A 26,244-nucleotide genomic window follows, 5' to 3' on the forward strand; every position below is an offset into this window, starting at 1 on the left:
TGGAACGAACGGACTTAAGGCTGGGAGTGATCACATTCAACGGAATTACTAAAATATTTGGCTTCCACTATATTGTTGGTGCGAATTAGTTCGTATGGATGCATGTTTTTGAGAACAAGCTAGATTCTGTATAACTAAAAAGAACAATGTGCATACGGCAACACACCTGCCACCCTCCTAGAAAGGAAGAAATGGATAGAAGCAGGACATAAAAAGACATTTATTAAGCGGGTTCAATAAGCGATCACATCAAACCATCGTTTTGCAAATTTTCTCCTCCAATCCACCAGGTCTCGAGATCTACTCTCATGAATACTCTCAATCATATGTTAGACACCATATTCGCATGTAAAAGGCGTGAAATCAAGAAGTCGAGTAAAATTACCGCAAGTGCTCTTTATCACTCTTCAGAATTTGCGGGTGATGCGGCAATTGCTACTTTGCTAAAGCTGTGCCATCTAAAACGAAAACAACTCTCAAACAGAGATGAAGTCGTTATTTCACACGGTATCAGCAGTGGCATACTCGATTGATCAACCCCACAGAGGTTCAATTCAGCTGAAGTCGTCTGTATTGCGTTCACCGCAGAGCTGTGACGTGGTGGCACCATTTAAACCGCGCAACGAAGTTCTGCAGATCGGGTGGATACTATTGGCTTAAGTTGTTGGCAGATTATCCGCGGACGATCCTGTTGTGACGCGGCATGACCTTGCGAAGATCACGTGAAAGAGAAAAAGAGCTCTCAAAATGCTTAGATCAATACAGGATTCTTGTACAATGTAAGCTTTTCTGCACTTGGTACCTGGGTACACTATATACTATTACAATAGACTATTGCATTGGCCAGAATAACTTACACACTAGTCTATAAATGTCAAATTGTACTAAATAATGAGCACGATTTTTAAAGACAGCCGGTAGTACAGTAAAGTTCATATGTAAATATTGTCGATAAGAATTTTTGGGAAGATACATCCGCTTAAGGCTTTCATATAAACATCACTACACTATGTAAGATATCGTGCAACGTATAGGAAATTTCATACTACGGTATATATTATGAAAGTCACTACATAGTGATACACAATATGTCTGTTCCGGATAACACCGCAAAGGCTATTTATCAGAACCATGATAGGAAGAGTGTAGATTGAATCAATCGATCTATATGTTCCTTGCTTGGTTGAGATGACCAAGAAGACATCCAATGACACCCGGGAATCATATCTCAATCTGTAGGACTTATGACGTATATCTTAACATTTGCTTAATGTTTTAGCTAAGGGTTTCGCAATAAGACGGGGCTCGCTTGATAAGGGCTGTGACCTCGTTTAGACGGCAACTAGGATTATTTTGGTTCCAAATCGGTCTATTACGTTCTTCACAGCCCAGGAGCCGAACCGATTTCCCAGATGGCCTCAATAACCGAGAATCTAGAATTTTGAACTGCCGCAATACCTTGAAATTTAAATCCCCAATCAGCCTTCTCAAACAACTGAGCCCACTCGTCCGCATCTCGCTCTCTTCCGTTGAGGCATGACTTCGTTATAAAGTCGGATCCTCTGTTAATACTATCAGTAACTGGTATGCTGATTTCCAGGAAAAGACATACCTCGTTCGCCTCTCTTCCCACAACGAGGTATTACCGTCATATTTTGGTAGACAAACTTTTCCAATCAAAATCTGGGCCTCGTGCTTGAGAGCAGGAATCAAGTTTTGGAGAATTCGAATACTGTATTTGTCAGACCAATCATGGAATATCCACCGAAATAGATATGCATCGGCGCCTTTGACTGGCTGTTCCGTGAAGAAGTTATGCGCAACTATATCTACTCGTCCCCTCAAGTCTTCTGGAGCTTCGATGTCTTCCATCATATCGGGGAGGTCTTGAGAGATACATTTCATCTTAGGATGATGCCTCGCCAAGTCGATGCACATGGCACCTTAAGATCCTCCCAGCTATGCGATGCAGGGAGTTAGTATTCATTTGAGCAGGGACAAGAGATCATGCACAGCACTTCATGAGTAAGTCGAAGAAAGGAACTGAAATTCTTCAACCGGAAATTCGCGAGATTTGGGGTATTAGACAAAGTTCATGGGTGCCATACCTCAACCACCAACCCCTCACTTATGACCTCCCAATTATAATGTTCAATCAGCCCGGCTCTTTCCCATCTGCCACCAGCATGGAAGAAGGTCAAAACATCTGCAAATCGCTTTTCACGGTGAGAACTTTTCTTCATGCCTTCAAAATAAGTGTCAAATTGATTTGTGGCCAGGTTGTATCCGGTTTCATTCGGCTCCTGGGAGTCCGGCCATCTTTCTATAGCATCCACCATCCGTGTGAAAGCAGGCCAAATTTCATCTGTTACAAGTCCCAATCATGATTCCACAAGGGGTGTTGTAGCAATAGCTTTAGATATTGAAGTGTGTGCTACAATCCCATCGCGTGGCTCTCGGAAAGTTCGATGAGTCTTGGCCATACGGATGACGCGCCGAATATCCGCTTCAGGTACCCCGACCGTGTCAGCAATCTCAGAGAAAGATGCTTCACCGTCGAGCGGAAAACTCGATGTCAACTTCTATCGATATATCGCGTGAAGTGTTGGCAAAATCGTAATCTAAGTTGATTAGCAGGTGCTGGTCTTTGAATTGAGTACTCACCAACATTCATGGAGGTGAGGACCCCAACGAGACCCCCTATAAGACTGTTCAATTCTTCTGTTGCCTCAAGAATAATGCTCTTGGAGGCTGAAATTTCCTTAGAAATCTGAGACGTCTCGCTATAATTCACATCAAAGGATGGCGAGGCAATTCCATGAGACTGGAAGTACTCGTCAACAATTGTTGTATGAGTAGAAATGATCGAGGCCAGTTCCGCAATCCTACTTTGTGTCACGGTGTCTATTGTTTCTTCGTTTGTTGAGGTAGAAACAAGAGGTAATTTTTTAAAATTCAGTGTTGACGACAAATTCATGAAAAACAAACGGGAACTGCATAGAAGGGTAGGCATTTCACCTACTATCCTGACTCCCGTCTTCGCCCCTCTCTTTCATCAAAGAGTAAAGCATGGCTTTGGTGTGATATTGAATATAGAACATATGCCGTAGTTCCGTTGGATCAGAGCAACAAACACGAAAACAAACATAGAATGATGGGATATCATACCTATCCTTGCAAAATTATGGCTCTGATATAAAGAAATGACTTTTGAAATATCTTCTGATTTATCCGGCTAATACAATATGTGGCAAAGGTTTCTGTGTATATATACTTGGTGTCGTCTTGAATTAATGACGAGATAGATTTGGCTAGTGTAGGTACAAGAGATATTCCAAAGATGAGGAAATGTCCCACATTTCGTCGATATGTCGATACCGACACTACACGACTTGCAATCAGTAAGAGATCACACATTATCCAGTTACTCGTTTGTATGTGAGGTTGAAAAATGCAAGCCGGCAAATCTCATAGTTGCGCAATTCATCTGGAGAAGTTCCTCTATTCGATCCTATTGGTCATACAATGGCACGTCTATCCCCTAAAATACGTACTGTGCCTCATCAAGACTTGTAGATTGCAGTGGTAGTCACCAATTTTCACAGACAATATCTGCATGGAGTCGTCGGGGTTAAGCATCACCAGCCCCCACATTTTGTTTCTCAAAGCCTCCTGAATGGGACGATCTTCATTACGCGAATTCACGCCTCACAATTGCTGTAAACAATGAATCGTCTCGAATTTTATTTTTATTAGGAAGACAACCTTCGTCTTCTACCAGAAATAAGCTTGTATTGTGCAAGATCTTATCTTCAATTGTTGAAAATGTTTGTGCAGCAAAGCTATCTGCTCCGTAAATCAATCATGACAGCTTAGCTGGCCCAATCACCATAAGCCTCCTCTGGCTTCCCCTCACTTGCAGAATTATTGCCTCACACAACCTCTTCAGCAATCCTGACGTCAGATTCTAGCCATTAATGAATCTCATGGTATATTCCGCTGCAACTAGTCATTATTTGTCGTTGTCCTTATTCATCTTTCGGTGCTCGCTGTTATCAAAAGCTCACTTCTTCTTTTCTACAAAAAGATATTCGTAAGGCCTAAGTTTCAGACAGCCACCAATATCCTTATCGGGGTAGTGGTTATCGGTGGATCACCTTCTTTATTGTTAGTAATCTTCCTTCGCCTCAATACTCATATGCTCTAATTTTACCCAAGGAACCGTTCTTCGTCACCACTCTCTTGCACAATGCTGGGCCTCGCCAACGCGAAAACACAATTTCATCTGGCCTATGTTCGTTCAAATTTGAGCTGCTCTTGATGTTGCCGTCGACATGTTCATCTATGTCTGGGGTTAGGCGATAGAGGCTCGAATGAAGCACGAGTGGCAGGTGTCGAGCTGGGCAGATTGAATACAGAGAGATGAATCTTGGAACATTCTTTGCTGTATACCTACTTGTTGTCCAAATTTCAAGGCTCGTTCTACAGCGCAATATATCTTATACCCCTCTTTCAATACTATTGATATTCATGTGAAAGTGACAGGCACATTAGCTTCGAGGGTATCTAGTTGTAGGTGTTATTACGTCCAAGCAAAACAGAAACCGAAGTTAATTCTTGTACGCCTTTACCACCTCCCTCCCACGTCGCTTCAATAATAACTAAATTGCTACCTTCTGGGATCCATGCTTTTGGCTTCCCAAAGCGAGGATCAGCAGCTTGGAATAAGTTAGCCCAATCATCGACATCGCGCTCGCGAGAGTTGAAGAGAGGAAGTATGATCATATCCATATCCCTGTTTTCCTATTAGATCTATTACGAAGGACTTACAATTCCAGACTGAACAGGTAAAGAGACCGAGTTGTAACCATACCTGACAGCTTTTTCTCTAAGTAAGTGTATTGTTCTAGGCTCTGGAAGTAGATGGTCGTAGCAAATGACCCGTGCACCAGGTTTCAACTGTGGAATTAGTGCTCGGAGTATCTTGATGCAATGAGCCTCCGGCCAATTATGAAAGATTTGGCTGAATAAATATGCGTCGGCTTGAACGGTTTGATCGGTGAGGAGATCGTTTCCGATGATTTCGATCCTGTCTTTTACATTCTTTGATAAAGTTCTCTCAATTCCATCAACAACGTCCGGCAAGTCTTGAAGAACAACTTTCAAGTTGGGATACGTTTGTGCCAGTTCGACACACATGTGACCTTGTGCTCCTCCGACATCGACAACTTTAGCAGCAGTATCCCAGGGATAGTTCTTGACCAAAAAAGATGCTTGGGATGATACTGATATAGCGCTGCTAAAACAGGTCTTAGCTTTGGCCATACGACGAGATATCTCTGGACGACTTGCGTGATATTTGAACAGACCCTGGTCAGTTTTGTAATAATGACTCCAGCCCTGACGTATTTAGCTTAAGACGACCATCCTTGTGGCTGCGAGAATTTACTGTCTTAGTAACATCTTCAGTGTCTCCATGATTTCTGACAGCATCGAGCGTCTGATAATTCTCAGTAATGGACGCTTGAGATTTGGGATTCTGCCTACATGAGAAAAAGCTTGCCAGCACTCGTCAAACATGAATCCAAGACCTGATCGCGCCATAGGGTTATCAACGAGAATCCTAGACGCTGCAGAGTGAGCCATAAAACCCTTGCGTGGTTCTGTAAAACAACGATTCCAGATCATGGCGAAACGTAGAATCCTTTGCAAGTTGATGACACTAAGTCCACACTTTGTGGAGAGATCTTGATATGATATCTCTCCATTTATGGGTACTTTGGACGCAACATCATACCAGTATATTGCTTGGAGGCTCACCCCATTATACTAATGAAACTGACATTACTCATACTTCTACAGTCCCTAAAATGGCCATAGTGAAAACTTACCACTGGTCGAAGAGCAACAACTGGGCCCTAAAATAAATCAAAGAGCTCAAGACTAGATGTTTTCGCTGTTTCTAGGGCTTTTTGAGCTTCCTCATCTAGCCCAAAATCTACAGGGCCATCTTCGTGAAAAGATGGAGTCGGTAGATTATGGTCTTTGAGATACTTTTCAACTGTATCTGTTGATGCTTTGATTTGGGCCGCTAGGCCAGATAAGCTTGAATTATATATAATTGCTCATATTCTATTTGGTTGTCCAGAAACATAGATAATACAAGACGATAAGGATCTGTTCAAGTAAAGCTGTTCGGTCGAGGATATGGTGAGTTTGACCGGACAAGTCGCTTCTTTCATCGGTCACATGGCAATCGATCCATGAAAAGGCATAGACTTGGTCCCTATGGTGGCAGAATCAGTGCTTAACGAAGTAGACTCTTCATTATTATAATAAATTCTTTAATTATTTAATTATATATTGAATAAATCGTTTTTGAATTTTTAATATGATTAATCTAAATCTTTATAGTTTACGAAGCTTATTTTAATCAATAGAGTCTTAATAAAAAATTTAAATTTTGAAAGCTAATTCTAACTTTTAATCTAAAGCAATCACGTTCAAATAAAAAGGTCTATTTATATCAAAATCAGATTATATTATTTATCTAATACATTCTGTATTGTATACTATAATGATAAAGCTTCTAATTAAAGAACAAATCGAAGGTGAAGTGATATAATTAATAAACAGATCTTTCTTTAAACTTTCGACTAATACCTTTCATTTATTCTAGCCTCTATACTTGCTCTTCTTCTATACCTCTATAATGTTACAACGGATTAGTAACAGGCTGTAGAATCACTGACTTATAGGCTATAATGGTATTATAGGCCTCAGTGATTCAGCTGCAGTATACCGGGGGACACTAGGCACCCAAGGAAAGCCTCAGGCATGTATATAGTATTAGTTATAGAATACACTGAATCATAGGACATGGTTCCTAGGACAGTAGGGTCCTAAGAAGAATAAGCAATACAGGACACAGTAAGCAAGAGAGGTCTTGCTAGGATTAGTAAGCTCCCAAGGGATTAGCCCTAGGACAGGAAATAAGACAGGACGACAAGACTCACGGGACTAGTATCACGTGATGGACCATCCCATCAGTCCCACCGATTATTATCAATGGGATCAGTGGGATCCCACTACGCCCACTACTCTCAGTGAGTGGGATCGATGGGATCGCAGAGTGCAAAGGTCTATATAAGGGAAAGGGTTTCTTTACATGTAGAGCTTCGTGCTCAAGAACAATCATTAGTTTCATTACTATAGTTACGAGAATTGCAACCAGTTACAACCTTATTGAATTCCTACTTGAAGTCTAGTCTAAACCACCTCGAGAGATCTCTAGACACTTCCACGTGACCCTAGAGGCAGCTCCCGTAACATATAACCTCCTTCTAGCTTTTGTAAATACATTTTTCTATCTACATTTTCTATGATTTTAATATTCAAAGATCTTGGAATCTTGAAGGCCTTTGAGGGCCCTTATTTTCTTTTTTATTATTGAAAAATTCAATAATAAATGAGTTGTATTTTGTACTGATAATATTTATTATTAATGAAATCAGCATTTCGTTGATGATGAAAAAGAGATTAATATTGTTATGTATGTAATAGAGATTTGTATGGGGATTTATATTGAATTTCTCTTTGTCTGTAATATTAACTTTGTCACCATAGGGGGTTAGACTGATTTATACCTGGGGGACACGTTATACCTATGTAGTAGCTCATGTTAGATTCGCATAATTGGCTATTCACGCACTCCGCCCTCTCTCGTTGAGCTAGAAAACTCATTTCATTGAAGTTACCGCAATCCATATTAATTGTTTACTGATCCAACGATGAGCCGCCGTTACTGCTAGGGGAGTGATAAGACTTCATTGAAGCATGACGAGCGTAACGAGAAATCGCGTATTCGCGGGGCCCCACATGGTTGAGATAGCCCGCAAGTAGATCTGGTCGCGATCGACAGAAAAAGCAACCGAGCACCACATCATCCGCCTTATTGATGCGGGATTTAGACTGGAGTTAAAAGGGTTCAAAACTTTAATAGTTAATTCCAATTGCTGTGACGATGGCGAGAGAATCCTGGCATCAATTCATACCATACCGCTACACCCCCGCAAACATACATAGAGTTCTATTGTTCTCCTCCTTTTACATATTACGATTGTTTCCACTCGCGATGTTCCAAGAGTCGTAGTCTCTGAACTTATACATATACATACCTTGTTGCTAATTGCCCATCTGAGAATCAAACCCCCTCAAGTTCAAAAAGTCTTGGTGTATCTTTCACTAGCAGATGCGGATACCGCCTTGGAATAATAAGAGTTGCGACTTTCCTACTTGGTTCTTGAAAAACCACACCACTGACTCCCAAGCTGATGATGTTCGCACCTGACCATGTAGATATCGTTTCTCCGGCACGCTGATCTTCTGTCCAAATATTATTTATAGCAACTGGAACACCCGAGTCGCTGCTTCGCGTATTAACTGATATCGCTTCTCGATTTAAAAGTGCCACGTTTAGAGATTTGGTCTGAGATGAAGGTATTGATAGTAAGATGCTAATTCTACGGTCCTTGCAAGTCTGTAAAGACTTAAATTTATCACAACATAAACCCTTTGAGAATATCGAAATGCAAAAAGCTAAAGAGTGAAGACGGAAGTATATCGCACGAAGCAATGAAACAGATACTCTGCATCCAAACCTCCAAAGAGATTGGACTCGCACGTAATGTGGTTGTTCATCTTGACTTTCGTCGCGCAATGGTAGATCAGTACATTCGCTACTCTAGCGACCTAAAACCTGGTAGTGAATATTCTTGCGATATTGCCCTTGCTGGAAAGATTTGTTGCGCCTCTCAGTTAACAGCACTGTGTTCTGCCTGTGTTTGTTTGATACTGCGCTGGTCATAGTGACTTCTGAGTACCTGTGATTTTGCATGCTAGTTGCACATCAATAGATTCTAAATAAGATTCAAATCAGAGCTAGAATTAGACTTTAAAATAGATGCATATCTGCAATGCTTCCATGACGGTGGATTTCGACTTCTCCTCTCCTTCACCTAACAGCCCTTTGTTGCGGGATGAAGCGTCTTTCGTGGGACTATTCTGTTCTTGGAGTCCTTATAAAAGCCTTGCTAATGATTAATATCAAGCTTTTGGTTGAAGCTGCACGGACGGAGTGCATGATGGCTCAAAGATCTTTACGATCGGCTCATCAACAGCTTGACGGCAGTTCGAACATCCTTGGAGCATGAACGGATGTAATGTAAATTCATTGATGTTGTTAATTAAACGGAGAATCATGGCGCTCCTCTAAATTGATCAATAAATTGATTCGCCAGAGTTCTCCTTCTCCCAACTTCTCCGCCCGACTGACCATCCGATCCGGTAGCAGCCGCTGTATTTTCTCCCTCCAATCTCCTCCTCATTCCTTCGAATCCTTCACTTCTCTTCTTGACCTGAACGCCCACCATCCAGCCTGGTAATCTCCATCGCGTGAGAGCTGTAGGTAGCACATCGTTTCGCCAGCAATAACCAATAATCCAGCCGACCATAGCAGATATTAGTGAGCCTGGAAATTGAGAAAGACCTAGTTGAATAGCGGGGAGATATATGTATGATTTATCCGAGAATGTGACTCCCACGAAGTTGTCCTCGGTCATAGGTGCAGAGGTAGCTGCAACTTTGTATTTGTATTGATGCGGAATGACGGCATGATATTGGGCTAGGATAGCAAATATGAGAGCCGTTGGTCCTGCGGGTAGGTAATTTATCGCGTAGAGGGAAAGGGGTCGTAGAAGGATCACTAAGATTGGCGATATTATCGATGTGAAGCAGAATGATAACATCAAAAAAGACTAGAAGTTTGTTGTTAGCAGGTATTCACAGTAGATATGCAGATAGAGGAATGAGCCACTCACGGCAAATCTACGAGATCCCCATAACCTTTCCACCACTCTCATGTTATAGTATGTTAAAGCGCCAAAGAACACTTCTGTCGAATTGGTATAGCATAATTGATAACTGAGCATCCGCCACAATTGATGATATCGTAGCAGATGAGGGTCCGCCTGTATGTAGAAAAAATGTTTCGAATCTGTGATACTGGCGAGGAGTGAGGTTAAGATAACCCCATAGACAAGGCTGCGCGTTACTGGCACATCTGTGAAACCGGTAGAGAGCATAACGACGGTCAGATTGGAATATCAAAACTTTAGGTAGTGTTCCACTTAAAAATGTGATTTTGTCGCAATCCGGTCGTTGAGCATCGAATTCGAACAACCTTGGAATGCACTGAGATTTGAAATGAAAGCAGATGCCAGATTGGCCTTTTCAGCCTTATGATGATGAAAGGGGTGACCTTAGTGCAGTATCCACCGATTTATACAAGGGTGACTCATGGCACGTGCAATCACTAATGACACCCCTTTGCCTTCTTTGACTGCCCCCAATTGCCAACTTGTGATGTCTATTTTTCTGTTCAGATTTTCTTTTCAGATTTTCTTTTCAGATTTTCTCAAAAATGGGTTGTAAGGTATCGTCAGAAATGTATCGCGTTTATGAGCGCGTTCATATCGAGCAAAGGTACGCTATTGAGCACAAATGAAAGATAGACGCCTCTTCAACGCAGGAAGTAGTTCAATTCTATATAAGTCTGCGCATTATATATAAAAAGGTCTAAATGAGCAGGCTCTTGACTCTTTTGCAACGTATCACGGTGATGTCAATGCCATGATCTCTTGTGATTCGATCAATTGCATTGACATAATTCAAGTGATCGAATGATCGTCTGATGCGTACCCAATATCATTCACTTCCCGTCAGACCAAGAGTAGATCGAAGTGAAATCCTCTCCCCAATCAATCTTCCATTGATACTCACTTGCTAAATTGCCCCGAGGTCTATCATCAGTTACGTCCTCGGACTTGTTCCTTGAAGGGCTGAATTTCACCGAACTTCTTGCAGATCGTACATCGAAACTTTCTTAGTTTTAGGGGCTAGCGCTTTCCTTTGGGGCTTCCAATCAGCAAGTGAAGAGGCTGTAGTCGGATCTCTTTCCGGAGGCTTGGGTTCCTTCTCATTGGCGACTTCTTGAGCTTCTGTCGTTTGTTTGAGTCTCTTCCTGATGGAGACGATGTTAGTGAAGTTGGTGGAAGTTTGGTTGCTGATTTTGTAACTTGTCTGCCGCTAGATATTTCGGGAGATATATCGACGCAAATGATTCTTTTTGGAACAGAAGCTTTAACTTCAATGGTCTTGCCGCCTGGGTTCTGTGGTCGCGCAGCAAGGCAGCTTTCAAGCTTTAACTTTGGCTATGTAAATGAATCATTGGCTTCGACTTGAATGTTTTTCGGTGTTTCCCCAGCCATGGATGATTTGTGCTTAAATAATTGGTCACTCTCTTCCACTTGGGTTTTTCTCCTGGAGATTTATCCGACTCGTCGGCAACTGCGAAAATGTTAGTATCTTCACTCCATTGATCCAGTAAGAAGTACTAACAAAGTGTCTCTCAGGTCCATCGCTCTGCCATTCAATACCTCTCCGCATCTGGAATATTTTTGAACATTCTCAGTTCGACCCGATCATGACTTTCAGTTAGAATGTCAAGGACTTGCTGTTCAACATAGCCGTAGCCGATTGCTTTGGAGAGCATCAGGTCGTAAACACTTTTGTAGACTTCCATTGTGATCGATCAATCGTCGATCTATGAGTTTGTGATTTTGAGGTTTGAATCGTTTGATGTGAAAAGTTGAGAAGTTTTTAGTGAGCGAAGTGCAATTCAGCCTCGGGTCATCAACTCAACTTTGAAGATAAAAGAGTTGGATTCAAGTGTTCAGACAGGGTACATAGAAGATGGCAGGAGAGCCGTTCTGACCACAAAACTCGCTTCCTCACACTTTTTTACGTCCACCCAAAGAAGAAGAAAAAAGCAGCAAGCAGGATAGTAAAAATCTGTTGACTGGAGTAGTCGATTTAATACGGGTTTCTAATTGTTCAGCTGCGAATAACGATTCGTGCATATGACTGTCATGAATCATGACGAATAAAGCGCTTTACAAAACAGAAATGGTTCCGATGTAGTGGGCGTGCTATTTCTTTATAGGATGCTGTAACCAGTCTGATACTACTTTTGAGCAGCCGATGCGATACTTCGACTCTATCTTATACACAATTGAAACCCGAATTAAACCACGCTACAAAGTCATAGTAACATCTGGACTCATACAAAAACGTCGCCCATCTCACAATATCCACTTAGAACTAAAAAATTTAAGCCTTCGGTTCGTGCCTCCCAACAAATCCGTCGTATCATCCTACAACCAATATGAAGCAACACACTTCATCCATTGAAACGAATGCCCATTCGCACCCTATCTACTAAATCCCCATGTAACCCACTGACCAAAAAAATCTCTCACTCGAGAACTTGCAAAAAGTCCACCCAAAAGCACTCCTGCACTCACAAGGCCCAAATAACGCCATACCCCCATCTCAATCCCCAGAAACTCCACCCTCTCCATCCCCGAAGTATTCCCCGTTTCCGCAACAGAAACCGGCACATCACTCTTCTCTTCCTTCTTTAATTCCGAGACTGAAGCTTGCACACTAGTTTCCTTTGCTGTCTTCGGTTCCGAGGAACCACGTCCCCTCTTAGCCAACCAAATCGGTTCCGGATACGGTTCTTTACCAACTATATCATTATTTGAGCTTGGGGCTTCATATTTCCATCACATCAGATACTTACACAAATCTTCCCAAGTCCAGAGACTTATCGCTTCGGCTTCTTGTTCTAAGGAAGCTCCATTGAGGCGATTTCCTTCTTCAATGTAGACGAAAAATGTGTTTCGGATGTACCGTTCGGAATAGTTGTATGGTGGGCGAGTGCCTTTTGCGCAAAGGATTTTGAGGAAGATTTGTACGTCCATTGTGAATGGATGTTTGGGTGTGAATTGATATAGTTATTGATGGGTAAGTTTGTGGGTTGGAATATTTTGAGGAGGGGTTTGTGGTCGATGTTGTTATCATTGGAAGAAGAAAAACTTACGGTAAGTACATAACAGTACGGGCAGATCTGAGCTGCACCTGCGTGTTTAATTGAGATCCGCTCCTGCCCAATTGCGGGAAGCAGTTTCAAACACTTTGACCTTGGAGGTAGAACTAGAGTAGGAAATCTCATATTATACACAAATTTTTCACCCCTACACGACTCACCACGCTATGAGCACCGTTGAAACAAAATAGTCAAGTATCCTCCGAAAGAGTTAATTCCACAAGGTAAAATAACGATAATTACCCCAGGTAAAGGGATAATATCAGTAAATCCAATCGAAGCGAGGTCACCAACACCAAGCAAGGCAATGCGCACCCCTTCCAAACCTCACCACCTCACCTCACTGCAACCTCCTGGCCTCACCAAATACGGACGAGTCCAGGAAATTACATTCAAAATTGAATTTGTACCATGCATCAAAGAAAGCAAGTGAAAGCGAATGAATAAATGAATATTAAAAACTATTTGTAAATAGAAGTAAGTAAGCAAGTGAATGAATGAACTCGAAAAAAGCTAGATCCCAAGAAAAGAGTTTCCACATTCCAACAAACCGACTCAAACCCATGCCCTCCTCGAAAGAAAAAAAAGGAAGTTCCAAATGAACATTTTTGTTACATAAAATTGGACAACATGATGCTAAATCATTTTAGGATTAGGATTTTACCGATACGCTCTCTTCCAAATGTTCAAAATCGTATCCATTAGAATGTCCGACGTTGACTCCAACCCCAACGCCATTAATTTCGTCGTTACGCGGCCATTCTGCTTGTTCCAATTGATCGTGCTGATGATGACCATGATGTGCATGATGATCCCTATAAGTATCGTGATCGTGATGTTCGAATAGTTCGTCTTTCGTGATGTTATCTTCACGCTCATTAATATCCTCTGCAGCGATATCCCCTTCCATCTGGACTTCCACACCAGAAACATCAACTCCATTATCTGCACCAGCATCTACACTCACATCCACAGCTTCAACACCGTTCCCGTAGTCCACAGCATTTCTCCTAGCTTGTGCCTGTGCTTCTTCTTCTGCGGTGGCCTGCTCAATCCATGGTAACAATTTTGACTCAATGTTGCTCTCAATATATCCATTTCCGTTCTGTTTGGTCGGAGTACTACTCATCACCACATCCGACCAAGGCATCTCATTCGCATGTTTACCCGTCATGTTATCCCTCCCGTCAACATTCACACCATTAACATCAATATCATCTCCATTCCATGTTTCTTGTGTTTGTTTCTCCTCTTGTGTATCATTGTTCCAAGCGTGTTTATTGGAAGGTTCAATATGTGTGCTTGTGTCTGGCCAAGCCAACCCCTTGTTTTCCTCACTTTGTTCCCAAGGGGTACTAGCTGGCACGGCATAATTTGCCCACGCTGGGTCCGCATCGAAGGATTCATTAGCATTAACAGTATTGACAGGTATATGGCCATAATAATGGCCACCCACATCCCCATAAGCTCCCATATTAACCCCTGCGGAATTGTTAAGGAAATTATCGATTTGATTCGCAGGGTCGGTTTCGTTTACTAGTGTAGATTCGCTGTCGACAGTTGCATGAGACACGAAACTAATGTTTTCATTAGACATATCGTAATGCTGAGCAGGGTATGTATAGCCCGTTGTATCGAAGGGAGATTGAAGACTAGCTGTGTGCGGAGGGGTAGCAAGGCCTTGGACAAAGGAGTCAAGAAGATTAGGTTGTTGGAGATGAAGAGGTGATTCAGGCCAGGTATTATAATGTTCGAGATTGGGAAGGTTCTGGTGAGGGTGTGGCGGTGGTGACATGCACATGTGGCGTGGTGGAGCGGGGTCGACATATCGCCAGGTGGTGTCATTCCCCTCTCCAATGCGTGCTTTATGAAATGTCCAGATGAGAATTGCTCGCCGGATAAATGGCATTCGTTCACCGGCTGAAGACTGTAGTTCTTGATACATTGAGATCTGATCAACGTATTCTCGAATGGAGTTTGAAGGGCGACTTAATCCATTGCCACCATACGATTGCGGAACACGTTTCTTTTCAATCTCAAAATGAAGGTTCATGAGCTGCGTGAATGTGTATGCCCAAGTTTCAGCAGGTATGGCGACCTTGATTCGAGTCTCGCTATCAGACATTCCAAGGACAGTCATTGGCAACGCCGTACCTTCTAAAACAGGATCTCTGGCCGGGTCACCGTATAGATCCGCGGGTTTGATCAAACTCGTCACAGACTGCCAATTAGATCCAGCAAAATCCTTGCCAGGTATGGACACCTCCATTCGAGTCAACAGCTCACTATTTTCCGGAGCGTGAGTTTTCATTAGATCCAACGACACATCCATGTGAATGATGTCGCAGTTCAGATCGTTTGTAGAATGCAATTGTGCTAAATGAGGGAACTTTTGTCGCCAGTGAAGGATTGATTCAAGACTTCCACGGGGCTTTGCTAACGATAACCCCGAGTATCTATGAAGTACTAAACCATCTCTTCGAAGATCTTGTTCGGTTTTCATGACCCCGTTTCGTTCATTTGGTACAGCAAATGGTGTCATGAGCAACCAAAATGCAGCAGGCTTCATAGGATGATGATTGCTGAGTATTATTTGATTGAGTGCATCATATTGATCGTGGCGTTTACTAGGTAGTCGACCCTGCGAGAGTGCTATAAGCGTAGGGTCCTTTTTGAATGAATCTTCGAAACCATTCTTAGGCCCTTTATTCGGAGGAAAAAGACGTTGATCTGTGAAGCGTTAGACTAAATTTGAAATATCTGGCTGTAGACTTACATAATGCAGGATGAGGGGTCAGGAACCCTTTTAAGACCTGAATGTGACTAGAGACCTGTTTCCTTGTACGCATCATCGTTGGATCTGGACGTTGACCCGGAGGAAGCGTATTTTTGTATGCGATCCAAAGATATTCCTTGATGAGCTCATTCCGACCATGAGGCTTGCCCCTGAAAGAAAACTTTCGTCTTCCCATATAAGGGATAGCAAGAAGAGCTAGAATTTGTCAGTGGCCATTTCAAGTTGATGATGCTAACTCTACTAACAATCAAGAAATGCATCCTCAAGAACAACCGGCCACTTTGAGTCACCTTGAGTATTTCCATCCCGATTAGCTCGGGCTCGATATGCTTGATACTGAGGTGAATCAACTATAGGATTGCGGCTACTATGTCTATTGAAGCGTTGTTGCCGGTTGTGCCGCTTTCGAAGTTCCAAAGTATTGCCGGTAGGCAGGCGCAGAGGCTGCGACGGCAGAGTAGGCATAGAAAACATTGACCTTTCTTGGCCTCTCATGTGATGCCTCTTATTATCATGATATAAGCTTCCCGACGCCAGGTCGTGAAGCTGAGCGTTACCTGCAGAATCCGAAAGAGGCCCTTTGAGCCTTGACAGCCCACTGGAATCGTCCAGTTGAAGCTGTTGCGATGTGTATCCTGATGGCAAGATATTACGAGAATCTTCCATCGACTAGATGGTGTAATTTAGGTTCGAGAATGCTTCGACGAGTTCGAAATTCCAGTCAGTGAAGCATTTGCACCTGAATTCGAGGTAGGCTGTGTATGAAAAAATGCGTAAATGCTCGACGAAGAATCAAGATTACAGTAAAAAATGTTTGGAGGAATGGCAGCGGAAAGCTTAGAATGAAGTTGCACAAGGGAATGTCAACAGATTAAGAATGAAGTAGGAGATGCCCTGAGGGCTATTAAGGAAGCGAAGTAGATTGAATGTATATGGCTAGGATGCAGGGCTGTTTCGATGAAGATCAGCCAGATCTACCTTCATTGATAGCTCAGGTAAACGTTTGCAAACGCCACAAAGCTTACAGAGCTCAAAGACCAAAATAGCCCCACCTCTGATCTCACAGACGCAAGGAAGTCAGGTTGCGGGGAAAGTCACAACAACGTGAGGAATGCTTCATTTGCGCGAGCATGTAATTTCCTGAGTACCAATATTTCTAGAGCCTACGAGTATAATTATGATGAATACTCCAAGCACAATAGCAAAGGGGAGGCATATAATCATTACACACGATGATGGTAATCTTTATCTTTGTATGGCGCTCATCGAGGGCGGAGAGAATTTGATGAGACGACGAACTCATCTTGAAAAGTACCTTTGAACTTACTGCAACAAATAATCCCTATAGTGCTGAAGAGCAAACCACCAATAGTTAGATTTAAGCAAATAGTTTCCCTTCCATTCGATTGTGAAAGGGTTTCAATCGAGGGTTGCCTGTGCAGGGGTGCCATTGAATTGTTTGTGTATAACTTCGGCAAGGGAGATAGACGCTTGCCATTTTTGCGAACGATATATCCAGGGAATTTGATCTTAGTAGAATATTCGAATTATTGATAAATACCTACAGTAAGTTTCCTTAATCCAGATCCGCATCGTTGCCTTCAATATTGAATTTTTTGCGACCGCCCCCTGTAAGATTTTGTAAGGCAACTTTGTTGACTTGAGATCCAACTTTCTTCTGCATTTTTTCAATCTCTTCTTCTGCGTCAACAGTTTCTTCGGAAGCGAAGTCGATTACCAGACGACGGCCAAGAAGATGGGTATCCTTGAGAGCCTCTAGTGCATTCTCCGCTTCGCGAGCCGTAATGAAGTCTGCAAAAGCGAAACCACGTGTTGAGTGATCGAATTTCTTGGGCATGCGCACCGATCGGAGCTGCCCATACGTACCAAATAGTTTTCGAATATCCGATTTGGAAGCTTCGAAAGGTAAATTCTTGACAATGAGTTTTGTACGTTTGCCTGCCAACTTCTTAGCTCTATCCTCTTTTCTTTTCTCCTCGGCAGCATCAGCTCCTTTGTGCGACGCCTTAACCAGCAATTTATGATTGTCGAGTGTGTATCCATCCATTGCTTTGATTGCCGCCTGTGCTTGGAATTTAGTTCTGAATTCGATGAAGCCAAAACCCATACTAAGAACTTGGCCAGGTTTCTTCGGGTCCGTCTTTGTATTAACGCGTGCCGATAAAAAGCCATCAAGGGGCTTGAAAATTTCCGTGAGACGCTGACTAGTAGTGCTGAAGTTAAGATTACGGACGAACAATGTGGTTGTGTCCACATTTTCAACGCCACTATCTCTTTCGAGCAGATCAGATGTTGATAATTTAGGATCTGCTGCGTTGTCCGCATTCCTGTTGATTGTGGCCACCGGTTGAGCAGGTGGAGGTCCTGTGAAAAGGTCCTTGGGCGCCTTTTCTAGGAAAAGTACAGTATCCTTCATACGTCGATATGCAAGGCTTGCAAACGCTGCTCTTGCGTGTGTTGGCTGGGCGAATTCAACAATTGCGATAGTACCAGTCGGGGGCATAAGAACACGAATAACCTGACCAAATTCTTCGAACATTTTCCGGAGTTCTTCTAGAGTCATGCCATAGGTGAAGTTTTTGACTAAAATGGCTGTATCGCCACGCTCACGTTTCTTAAACGCATCAAGATCAACTCCATTATTCGCAAAATACGATTTAGTCTCTTGGATGACCGAAGTCTCAGCAATGGCTTGCTTAACTCCAGCATCTGCCGAAGTTGGGTCAAGAAGCTCGGATTTCGACACCCCTAAACGTTCAGCCACCGATGAATTGACTGCATCTTGATTCATATACAGAGAGTTCCAATTAAATGTATTAGTGGAGGAATCGGCCTTCTTTTTGAGGAGTCTTTGCTTCTTTAAGGGAAGCTTCGCTATCGCAAATTCGTCTAGCTTGTTGTCTCGTTTAGCTGCAGCAGGCAATATGTGCAGTAACCTTCCTTGAAAAGGCTCGCCATCGACATTGTGGTATGCTTCAGCAGCAGCATTTGGATCTGTGTATTGCACAAGAACAAATCCTTTACTGGCACCTTTGGCGTCTACTGGTAAGTGTATCTAGATGTTTGGTTAGCGAGCTCTACTAAGACGACTCAGAAGATACAGAATGGCTGACGATAGCTTTCAGAAGACACGAAGCATCTACTAAAATATTCGTCCAGTTCACATCACATGCTTTTAGCATAAGCTGTCCCTATCTGGATATTCATCATGAAGCTGGAAGAAAAAGAAAACATGCCAACAAGTTTTGTTGCTTACCTCTTCCAGAGTTCCGTACTGTTCAAAGTGCTTCCGCAGGTCATCCTCTGTTGCACTATATGGCAAATTTCGCACGAACAGTCGCCCGCTGGCTTTAATCGTTTCAAGTGTCGCATCCAGTTCTGAAGCTGAATTCTCCGCTGGTTCTTCGACAACCTCAGCTTCGTCGACAACCATATCTTCGACTGCTGCACTGGGGATTGTTTCTCCTGTAACCACCTCTTTGACATCCTTGACATCTAAGTTTTGTGTTTTATGAATGACATCTTCCGGATCCACTATATCTAATAGACGATTCGTATGACTCCTCAACCAATCATCATCCGTGGCTTCAACGTCATTGGAAGGTGCATCGACCATCGCCTCATCCACTTGATTGGTATTGTCGGCAACAATAGTTGAAGTGATTGGTGCAACAGGCGCCTTTGATTCGATGGGGTTTGCAGGAGCCTTCTTATTAGCCTTGCTAGGTACGGACTGATATTCGTCGTCACTTTCTTCCTCTGGTACTTCAATGGCCTGCAACTTCGTTGGCGGTTCCTCCATATCAGCATCCATGGTCCCAGATTTCCACATATTCGCGTTCGATTTCGAGGCCGGTTGCATGACCTCCAGAAATTCCTGTAGCTTGGGATCTGCAATATCGACATCGCTTCGTTTTCGCTTCGTTCCAGTATTCAGGCTCTCAGAAACTTTTGCATCCGCCTCTTGCTTCAGCTGCCGCAGCTTGTTATTTTCTCGTTCTTGTTCACGTTGTGCTTTCCTTGATACAGGTAAAGATGCATCTGATATCTTTCATGAATTTAGTATAAGTTTCTTCACAATTTGAAATTTTCGGGGGATCACTTACAGGTCTAGCAATTTCCACGCCGATTTTTGACATTCGTACAAATGATTTGTTGAAGTATTTGACTGCTTTTGCAGCTTCTTCTGGTGTTTTATATCCAATGTAACCAATTCTTCGGTGAGAGATCAACTTTGCGTCTGTAATTTCTTGCTTCGCACCAAAATGCGTTTTGAACTCATCCTCAGTGATATTTGGAGGGAGTCCCTTGATGAATATACGAGAAGAAGCCATGTTAAATCGTGGATATTGTAAGTAGCTGAGTTTTTTGTAGTTTATCAACGCATTGATTTGATGTGATGGAGTATAACGGCGCAGAGTTACGTTTTCGAAGGTTGAGAATGAGATTGTTCGATTGTCAAATTATTTTTTTCTCAGGAAGAATATCCGCAGCGGAGCAACTTTAGCATATTTTTCCTTAGCCTTGAGCTTAATTGAGAAGTGCCTCAAAGTGATCTGTGCTCAACATTTGATGCAAGAAAATCCGCAACAAAATCTACGATGTACGAAGTAGACAAAGGTACAGCCAGTAGGAATGAAGTACAGTAGGTGTTAATAAATGTAGCCAACTTCTCCATAATCGATCCCAATGGGTTGAATCACAACTATACATCAACATTTACTTTAACTCTACCTTTAAGATCTCATCTTATGCCCTCACTATTTGTGAGAGTTTTATCGTGAACCAGATCTTGTCAATAGATTACCTGGTCTTCGGATCGCTGCAATACCTAGGGCCTAGGCACCTACTCATTGCAAAACTTCGGCTAAATTATCAGCCTTTCTCTCTTTCTCCTTTCTCCACAACTTCCGATTGTTTTCTAGAAGAGACAATTCCCAATTTCGATAACTCTACAAGCATTGCAATTACACATTCAGAAAATCAGATCACCACGCACAACATCTAAATAAACAAAATGGCAGCCCCTCAACAACCAGCTGAAGAGTCCCTGGCAGGTATGTACAAGTCCCGACTTTTCAAAACTTCTGTTCGGCCGCCCCAAGGAGTTTTGGGTAGTATACTAGCTAATCATGATGTACTATACAGCTCAGATTAAGTCGGTCGACATGGTGCGCTCATTATAATCTCTGCTATGATCTGCGACGGCTACTAAATAGTTAACAGAGCGACGACATGTCAGACGAGGCTATCGAAGTTTGTATGTCTTATCCTATGAATGCGATGCCAGTGAACCACAACGGGGGCGGTATGGATATATCTATAAGATGCTAATGGGATACACAGGTCGACAGGCTATGGCTAAACATTCGGTTGAGAAAGTAAGATATTTTTTTGGATCCGACCCCCTTTTCATGTGCTAATATGATTTACCATAGGATATCGCACAATACATTAAGAAAGCTGTACGTATTTGATTTGCCGCCCACGCGGATGCAGTAAACAATGGACGAGATATTAAATTGCAATATTAGTTTGATGAAAAAAGAGGTCCAACATGGCATTGTATCGTCGGTCGAAACTTTGGATCATTTGTCACCCATGGTATTTTGCCCTTCAGCCTCAAAATAGTCGTTTCTCCTGTCTGACTTTTTCGCAGAAACAAAACACTTCATCTACTTCTATCTCGGCCACTGCGCGATTCTCCTCTTCAAGACCCAATAAAAGTTTCGTTCTCGCCCATAAATGGCACGAACAGCTCTTACTTTTTTGAGAAAGGTTTCAATGTAACAATGCAGAGGATATAAAAGAGGACAATTAGTAATGAGATGAAATGGTGTTTAGGAAAGGACGTCACAATTTGTCCCTGGCGTTTGTTGTTTCGATTGTCGGATATGTTATGGTATCAGGAGAAATTGAATCTGATTTCTGACCAATTGTGTGTGCAATGTGCGGTGTGTGGCTCTGGTTGATCGCTGAATCATCAGCCATGAAGTTCATTGTCTGCCAAACGTCGAAATGGTTACTTTTAAAACTCCGATGTCTTCCAAGTGCGAAGGAGAGCGTATTCTCGATCGGCTGGGGCATAAAATGTCGTCAAGTGTCATGTGTATTCTGGTCAGAAAATGTCTCCTGGGATACTTCAAGCAACCACAGCCAACTTCCATTCGAACGATACAACTCAGTTCAATCGACCCATGCCTCCCTATCATACCCCCTTGTCTGTTCCTCACAAACTTCAAATCCAGAACTTTGCACTTCGAACCCCGGTTTCTGTACCCTTTCAGAGCCCGTACACCCCCATACATCCATGTGACTTTCACAATCGAAAATGGAACCTCCCCTGATCAAAATAAGCGTAAGCGCCTCGTATCCTACCCATACCTAGCAATTCCCAAGCAAAATCCAACCAGAAACCAACACAACCGTTGCAACTTCCAACCTCAGCTCCAACCAAGCTCCAACCAAACCCTAGCTTCAAACCTTAGCTGCAACATAATACCAATACCAATACCGCTCCGTCGGTACCGGTCTATCGGTATCCGCTTTGCACTGGACTGGACTCGCCTGAATATAATATCCCAACGACAGTCCTTGATGTGTACGGATATACTAGGTGGTAGGTAGGTAACTTCGATACCCCTCCCTGGGTTACTGGAACAGTGGACATTTGACTTTGGTGCATTCATACTCTATTCAGCTACGTAAAATTAAATGCAAATTTATGGAGCTAGCTAATTAGTGGGACTAGATAAGTATAGGAATTCTACGATGTATGTTGCAATGTCAGCTCATCATTCCACTTTTTGCTATTCTCTCACAGTTACATCATACTACTAGGTCTTCCATAATATCTGCACGCTTACCCATCCCATCCCCTCCGTAATCCTCCATTTACCCCACTCTCCTCGATCAGCGACTTCATTTTTGAGTTGTATTATGAAGCAAAATTCTTTTACATCACATGAGCATTCACATGCTAACCACCGTTGATTATCAAATTTGATCTTGATTCTGATTTTGGTTTCTTCTGAGAGGATTCGCATCCCGCAATCCACTTATCTCTCACTCACTATCTCTCTATGGCCTATGCAATTAATCCCCATAATGATCTGTATCTTGTCTTCCATCTCCGTCTTCAAATGCAATCCCCATATGTGCAGTAATCGCATATCAATCATCCTCCCATCATTGAGCAATATGCAATTCTCCATCCATCCATTCATCCCCAACCTAATTCCAAACCGAATCCCGAATGCCTATCCCCAGACTTATATATCCACATCACGCATTCGCATCCTGAGGCATATCCATGAACCAGATTACCCAGAAACTCCTTTTGATTCAATGGAGCAAATAGACCTCCAGAGATAGAAAAAAAAAACGACTAAAAGAAAAAAGACGCCGAATCCATTCCTTGTCCATTCCCAAAGGGTATTTAATTGAAGCTCCATCCACGGAGAAGTAAAAAAATCTCACATTTTGAGAAAGCAAGAAAGTAAAATGAAATAAAAAGTATTCGGTTTTGCCTGCCATGGTAAATGCCCGTGTTACTCCATATGCAGAAAACAGAGATAGATTGTGAAGCCTGTCGCTTCACCTGTCATGTATAGTGTGTGTGTGCAGTAAATGGATGATATAATCGCAGTCAAAGCAGTCGTTTTGTGTTGAGAATTATCGTATGTGTAGCGGTGTAATGAAACACCTCTCCAGTCGTGTAAAGTGAGAAGTGAAGCAGAGCCTTTTATTCTTCAATAATCCCCTCCAAAATCTGCTTCTTCAAGTCGCTAAGGCGCTCATGCATTGCGAGAAGCTTCTCTTCCTCTGAGGGATTCTTGACCTTGGATGTTGCCAATTCATTATGAAGCTTAAGATAAATAGGGTAAAATCTTTTGTAGTTTTCGGCCAAGTCCAATACACCAGGTCTCAACCGGCGGGTACTATCGGTGGAGGAGACTGATGAGGCAACACTGGATGACTTTTGGTGGCGTTTGTGAATAGGCGATCGATTGTTGCGAGTGTTGGACAAAGTGTGATGATTGGCAGGAGAAGTAGATGTCGATGACCGACTACCAGAAGATGTGTTTCCGAAATCCGATGCATTGGTCGGTGGTGAGGAAGCCAAAGGTGATGATTTCTGTGGGGAATTCGCTTTGCCTTTGAAGGAATTCGAGGATGAAGTCGTAGAATTAGAGCTTGGGCGAGACGATTGACTAGCATCTGAGACTCGATGCGAATTGGTAGTATCCTTCTTGATCTTCTTACTTAGAGGTAAGCTCGAATCGCTGGAATCCACTTCTTCGTTGCGACCTCGTTTGCTGTTGGCATTTTCCTTCTTGACTGGGGCCTTGGTAACTTGAGACTTCTTGATTGGAACTTCTTCTTCGTCGGATTCGACAACATATTGGGAAGATAGAGGCTTTGCCGCTGATGCCTTTGGCTTTTCAACTTCCTTCTTCACGGCCTTCGACTTCATAGTGGCTGCTACTGTTTTTGGAGGATTCTTAGAAAGTAATCTTTTGGCCTGAGCTTCTTTTTCGCTAAGTTTCTTGGGCTTAGTTGTTGGTGGTCCTGAAGCTGGTCTGGCTGCAGTCTCTGTCTTGACCTTTGAAGCCATTTTATCGCCAAACACGTCTTCCTCGTCGTTGGATTTTAATTTGGCGGCAGCGCTATTGGTGATTGAAGCTTGTACCTTACTGAGGGACTTTCCTGTACCTCGCTCCGATTTGGGCAAGAGCTTTTCCCATTCCGGTTCCGATAAGCCCAGCCTCATCTTATCGAAAATCTTAACCGCATTATCAATTGCTCTCTGACGTTCGGCATCGCTTCCATATTTGAAGTTGAATACGTCGAGCTCTTTGTAGTAATTTTTGCGGAGTTGCCATTTTCCAGTCGATTCATTGAGGTCTCCCACTTTCGCAATTGCCTGCTTGAGGTCATCTTTCGGACCAGGAATTCGATTATTGAGTTCCTTCTCAGACATTGGTTCGAGGGCCAGTAGATGGACTACAGGTTTCCTACTGCTCTTGGCATTTTCGGCTTGTTGCTGGGAAAGAGACTTAGTCGCACCTAGAGCTGGACTTCCTAACCCAGAAAGGGCGGGACTGACTGGCATCGATTTGGTTGCATCGTTTCCGAGCCCCTTGCCCAAAAACTTCGTTTTGTTCGTGACCTTCGAAGCTCCTCGTTTGCCAGGAATTTGATTGATAATTTTTGTACTATTTAAATTAGTTCCCTAGTCCACTTGCAGCAATCTAATTACTACTCACGTATTCCCATCTTTCTTCGCTTGAGCTGTGGCCATCGATTCCCTCAAATTCTCCAACGCTGTATCCTCACCTGTAGTTGCCGAAGTAGGCTTCTTACTCGTCTTCATATTATCCGCCTTGTAACGAGGTTGCGCACCTGGCCCCAATAACTTCTTGTTGGCGAGGGTAAGCTCACTGAGTATCTGTGGTTTCGACGTATACGAGTTGTCCGAGTCCATATCGTTGGAATTCGCAGTCTGAAATACTTCGTATTGGAATGGATCGTGGTAAGTGGAAAGGATGTGAGATTTGTTGCCATATATCAGATTCTAGTTTGCAGACAACAAAATCAATCAGCAATTGTTCCTGTTCATACAATCAAGCAAAATACTATTGTTATTATACTCAAACATGAACAATTGGTGCCGTACGCTGGAAACGTTCGGCTACCAAAAATCATTGAGGCCATGGGGAGCAGGATCTCTTACGGGATGTCCACCCAATGATAATTCTATTGGTTTGTTGTTCTGATAACATTTGATCATGTCCTCGATCATTGCATTGCTCAAAGTCAAGCCAATAGCAGGTGTAATATTTGTGGCAGACTTGTTGGAGGGTGGATTACTCTCCAGCCTCAAGCCGGCTTGGGGTATATCTAACGATGGAGACATCTTGTGGATTTAACTGAACGACTCGATTTGAAATAGTGAGGTGGTTTCGTTTGTATGATGGTAAGATTTTGAGGTTATAGACTATGTTCGTTATCTCTCGTTCTGCTGGCTCTGGCCAGGGATCGCTCTCAAATGAGGTTCAGCATGAAGTCGAATCACAAGTTTATCTACCAGCGAAAAGGGTGAATGAGTATGATTTCATAGGTGACAAAGTTGACCACTCTGAATCTTTAAACAATTTGCAATGAATGAGTCGAAATTCGATCACATATAGAATAGAATAGTAACAATTATCTGGTATGAATGAATCTACCGTGCAATCAATTAAGTGATGAAGTTAGAAGAAGAGTGAAGTCGTAGAATCTCTATGGTATGGAAGTTCGGAGAGACATGAACAGCCCTTTGTGTTGGAGAAAGCTAAACTGGGTCTGGCTGGGCTGGGTTATGGGCTTGTATGGGTATTTAGAATAACTCGCCTCCACCTCAGATCATTTTTTG

The 26,244-nt window shown here is 42.7% G+C and overlaps 8 protein-coding genes across 8 annotated transcripts; 1 reads left to right on the plus strand and 7 right to left on the minus strand.

The window, feature by feature from the left end:
- Positions 1 to 1,381: 1,381 nt before the first annotated feature.
- EAF01_002591 (uncharacterized protein) lies at positions 1,382 to 3,101 on the minus strand (the record flags this gene model as incomplete). Its single annotated transcript, XM_038910844.1, has 5 exons — positions 1,382 to 1,562; positions 1,613 to 1,943; positions 2,129 to 2,365; positions 2,665 to 2,904; positions 3,023 to 3,101. 5 exons carry the CDS (start codon positions 3,099 to 3,101, stop codon positions 1,382 to 1,384), a joined length of 1,068 nt encoding a protein of 355 aa, XP_038773766.1.
- Positions 3,102 to 4,536: 1,435 nt separating this feature from the next.
- EAF01_002592 (uncharacterized protein) lies at positions 4,537 to 6,129 on the minus strand. The gene is made up of 6 exons (XM_038910845.1): positions 5,945 to 6,129; positions 5,892 to 5,911; positions 5,548 to 5,829; positions 5,450 to 5,500; positions 4,874 to 5,400; positions 4,537 to 4,795 (listed from the first exon to the last, which is right to left on the minus strand). The coding sequence occupies exons 3-6, from the start codon at positions 5,686 to 5,688 to the stop codon at positions 4,567 to 4,569; spliced, it is 948 nt and encodes a 315-aa protein (XP_038773767.1). The 5' UTR covers positions 5,689 to 5,829; positions 5,892 to 5,911; positions 5,945 to 6,129; the 3' UTR covers positions 4,537 to 4,566.
- A 2,357-nt stretch (positions 6,130 to 8,486) lies between these two features.
- On the minus strand, positions 8,487 to 10,270 carry EAF01_002593 (uncharacterized protein). Its single transcript, XM_038910846.1, has 2 exons — positions 9,879 to 10,270; positions 8,487 to 9,815 (listed from the first exon to the last, which is right to left on the minus strand). The coding sequence occupies exons 1-2, from the start codon at positions 10,140 to 10,142 to the stop codon at positions 9,258 to 9,260; spliced, it is 822 nt and encodes a 273-aa protein (XP_038773768.1). The 5' UTR covers positions 10,143 to 10,270; the 3' UTR covers positions 8,487 to 9,257.
- A 1,800-nt stretch (positions 10,271 to 12,070) lies between these two features.
- EAF01_002594 (uncharacterized protein) lies at positions 12,071 to 12,884 on the minus strand (the record flags this gene model as incomplete). Its single annotated transcript, XM_038910847.1, has 2 exons — positions 12,071 to 12,649; positions 12,704 to 12,884. The coding sequence occupies 2 exons, from the start codon at positions 12,882 to 12,884 to the stop codon at positions 12,330 to 12,332; spliced, it is 501 nt and encodes a 166-aa protein (XP_038773769.1). The 3' UTR covers positions 12,071 to 12,329.
- Positions 12,885 to 13,661: 777 nt separating this feature from the next.
- Positions 13,662 to 16,472, minus strand: EAF01_002595 (uncharacterized protein; the record flags this gene model as incomplete). The annotated part of the gene is made up of 3 exons (XM_038910848.1): positions 13,662 to 15,739; positions 15,786 to 16,001; positions 16,052 to 16,472. The coding sequence occupies 3 exons, from the start codon at positions 16,470 to 16,472 to the stop codon at positions 13,662 to 13,664; spliced, it is 2,715 nt and encodes a 904-aa protein (XP_038773770.1).
- A 910-nt stretch (positions 16,473 to 17,382) lies between these two features.
- Positions 17,383 to 20,161, minus strand: EAF01_002596 (uncharacterized protein; the record flags this gene model as incomplete). Its single annotated transcript, XM_038910849.1, has 3 exons — positions 17,383 to 18,882; positions 19,084 to 19,875; positions 19,934 to 20,161. 3 exons carry the CDS (start codon positions 20,159 to 20,161, stop codon positions 17,383 to 17,385), a joined length of 2,520 nt encoding a protein of 839 aa, XP_038773771.1.
- A 683-nt stretch (positions 20,162 to 20,844) lies between these two features.
- On the plus strand, positions 20,845 to 21,551 carry EAF01_002597 (uncharacterized protein; the record flags this gene model as incomplete). Its single annotated transcript, XM_038910850.1, has 7 exons — positions 20,845 to 20,884; positions 20,976 to 20,998; positions 21,054 to 21,087; positions 21,174 to 21,208; positions 21,266 to 21,292; positions 21,362 to 21,431; positions 21,487 to 21,551. 7 exons carry the CDS (start codon positions 20,845 to 20,847, stop codon positions 21,549 to 21,551), a joined length of 294 nt encoding a protein of 97 aa, XP_038773772.1.
- A 2,020-nt stretch (positions 21,552 to 23,571) lies between these two features.
- On the minus strand, positions 23,572 to 25,746 carry EAF01_002598 (uncharacterized protein; the record flags this gene model as incomplete). The annotated part of the gene is made up of 3 exons (XM_038910851.1): positions 23,572 to 25,045; positions 25,097 to 25,404; positions 25,564 to 25,746. The coding sequence occupies 3 exons, from the start codon at positions 25,744 to 25,746 to the stop codon at positions 23,572 to 23,574; spliced, it is 1,965 nt and encodes a 654-aa protein (XP_038773773.1).
- Between the last annotated feature and the right edge of the window lie 498 nt (positions 25,747 to 26,244).

Source organism: Botrytis porri (assembly GCF_014898465.1).
Source record: "Botrytis porri strain MUCL 3234 chromosome Unknown BPOR_003, whole genome shotgun sequence".
Lineage (NCBI taxonomy): Eukaryota > Fungi > Ascomycota > Leotiomycetes > Helotiales > Sclerotiniaceae > Botrytis > Botrytis porri.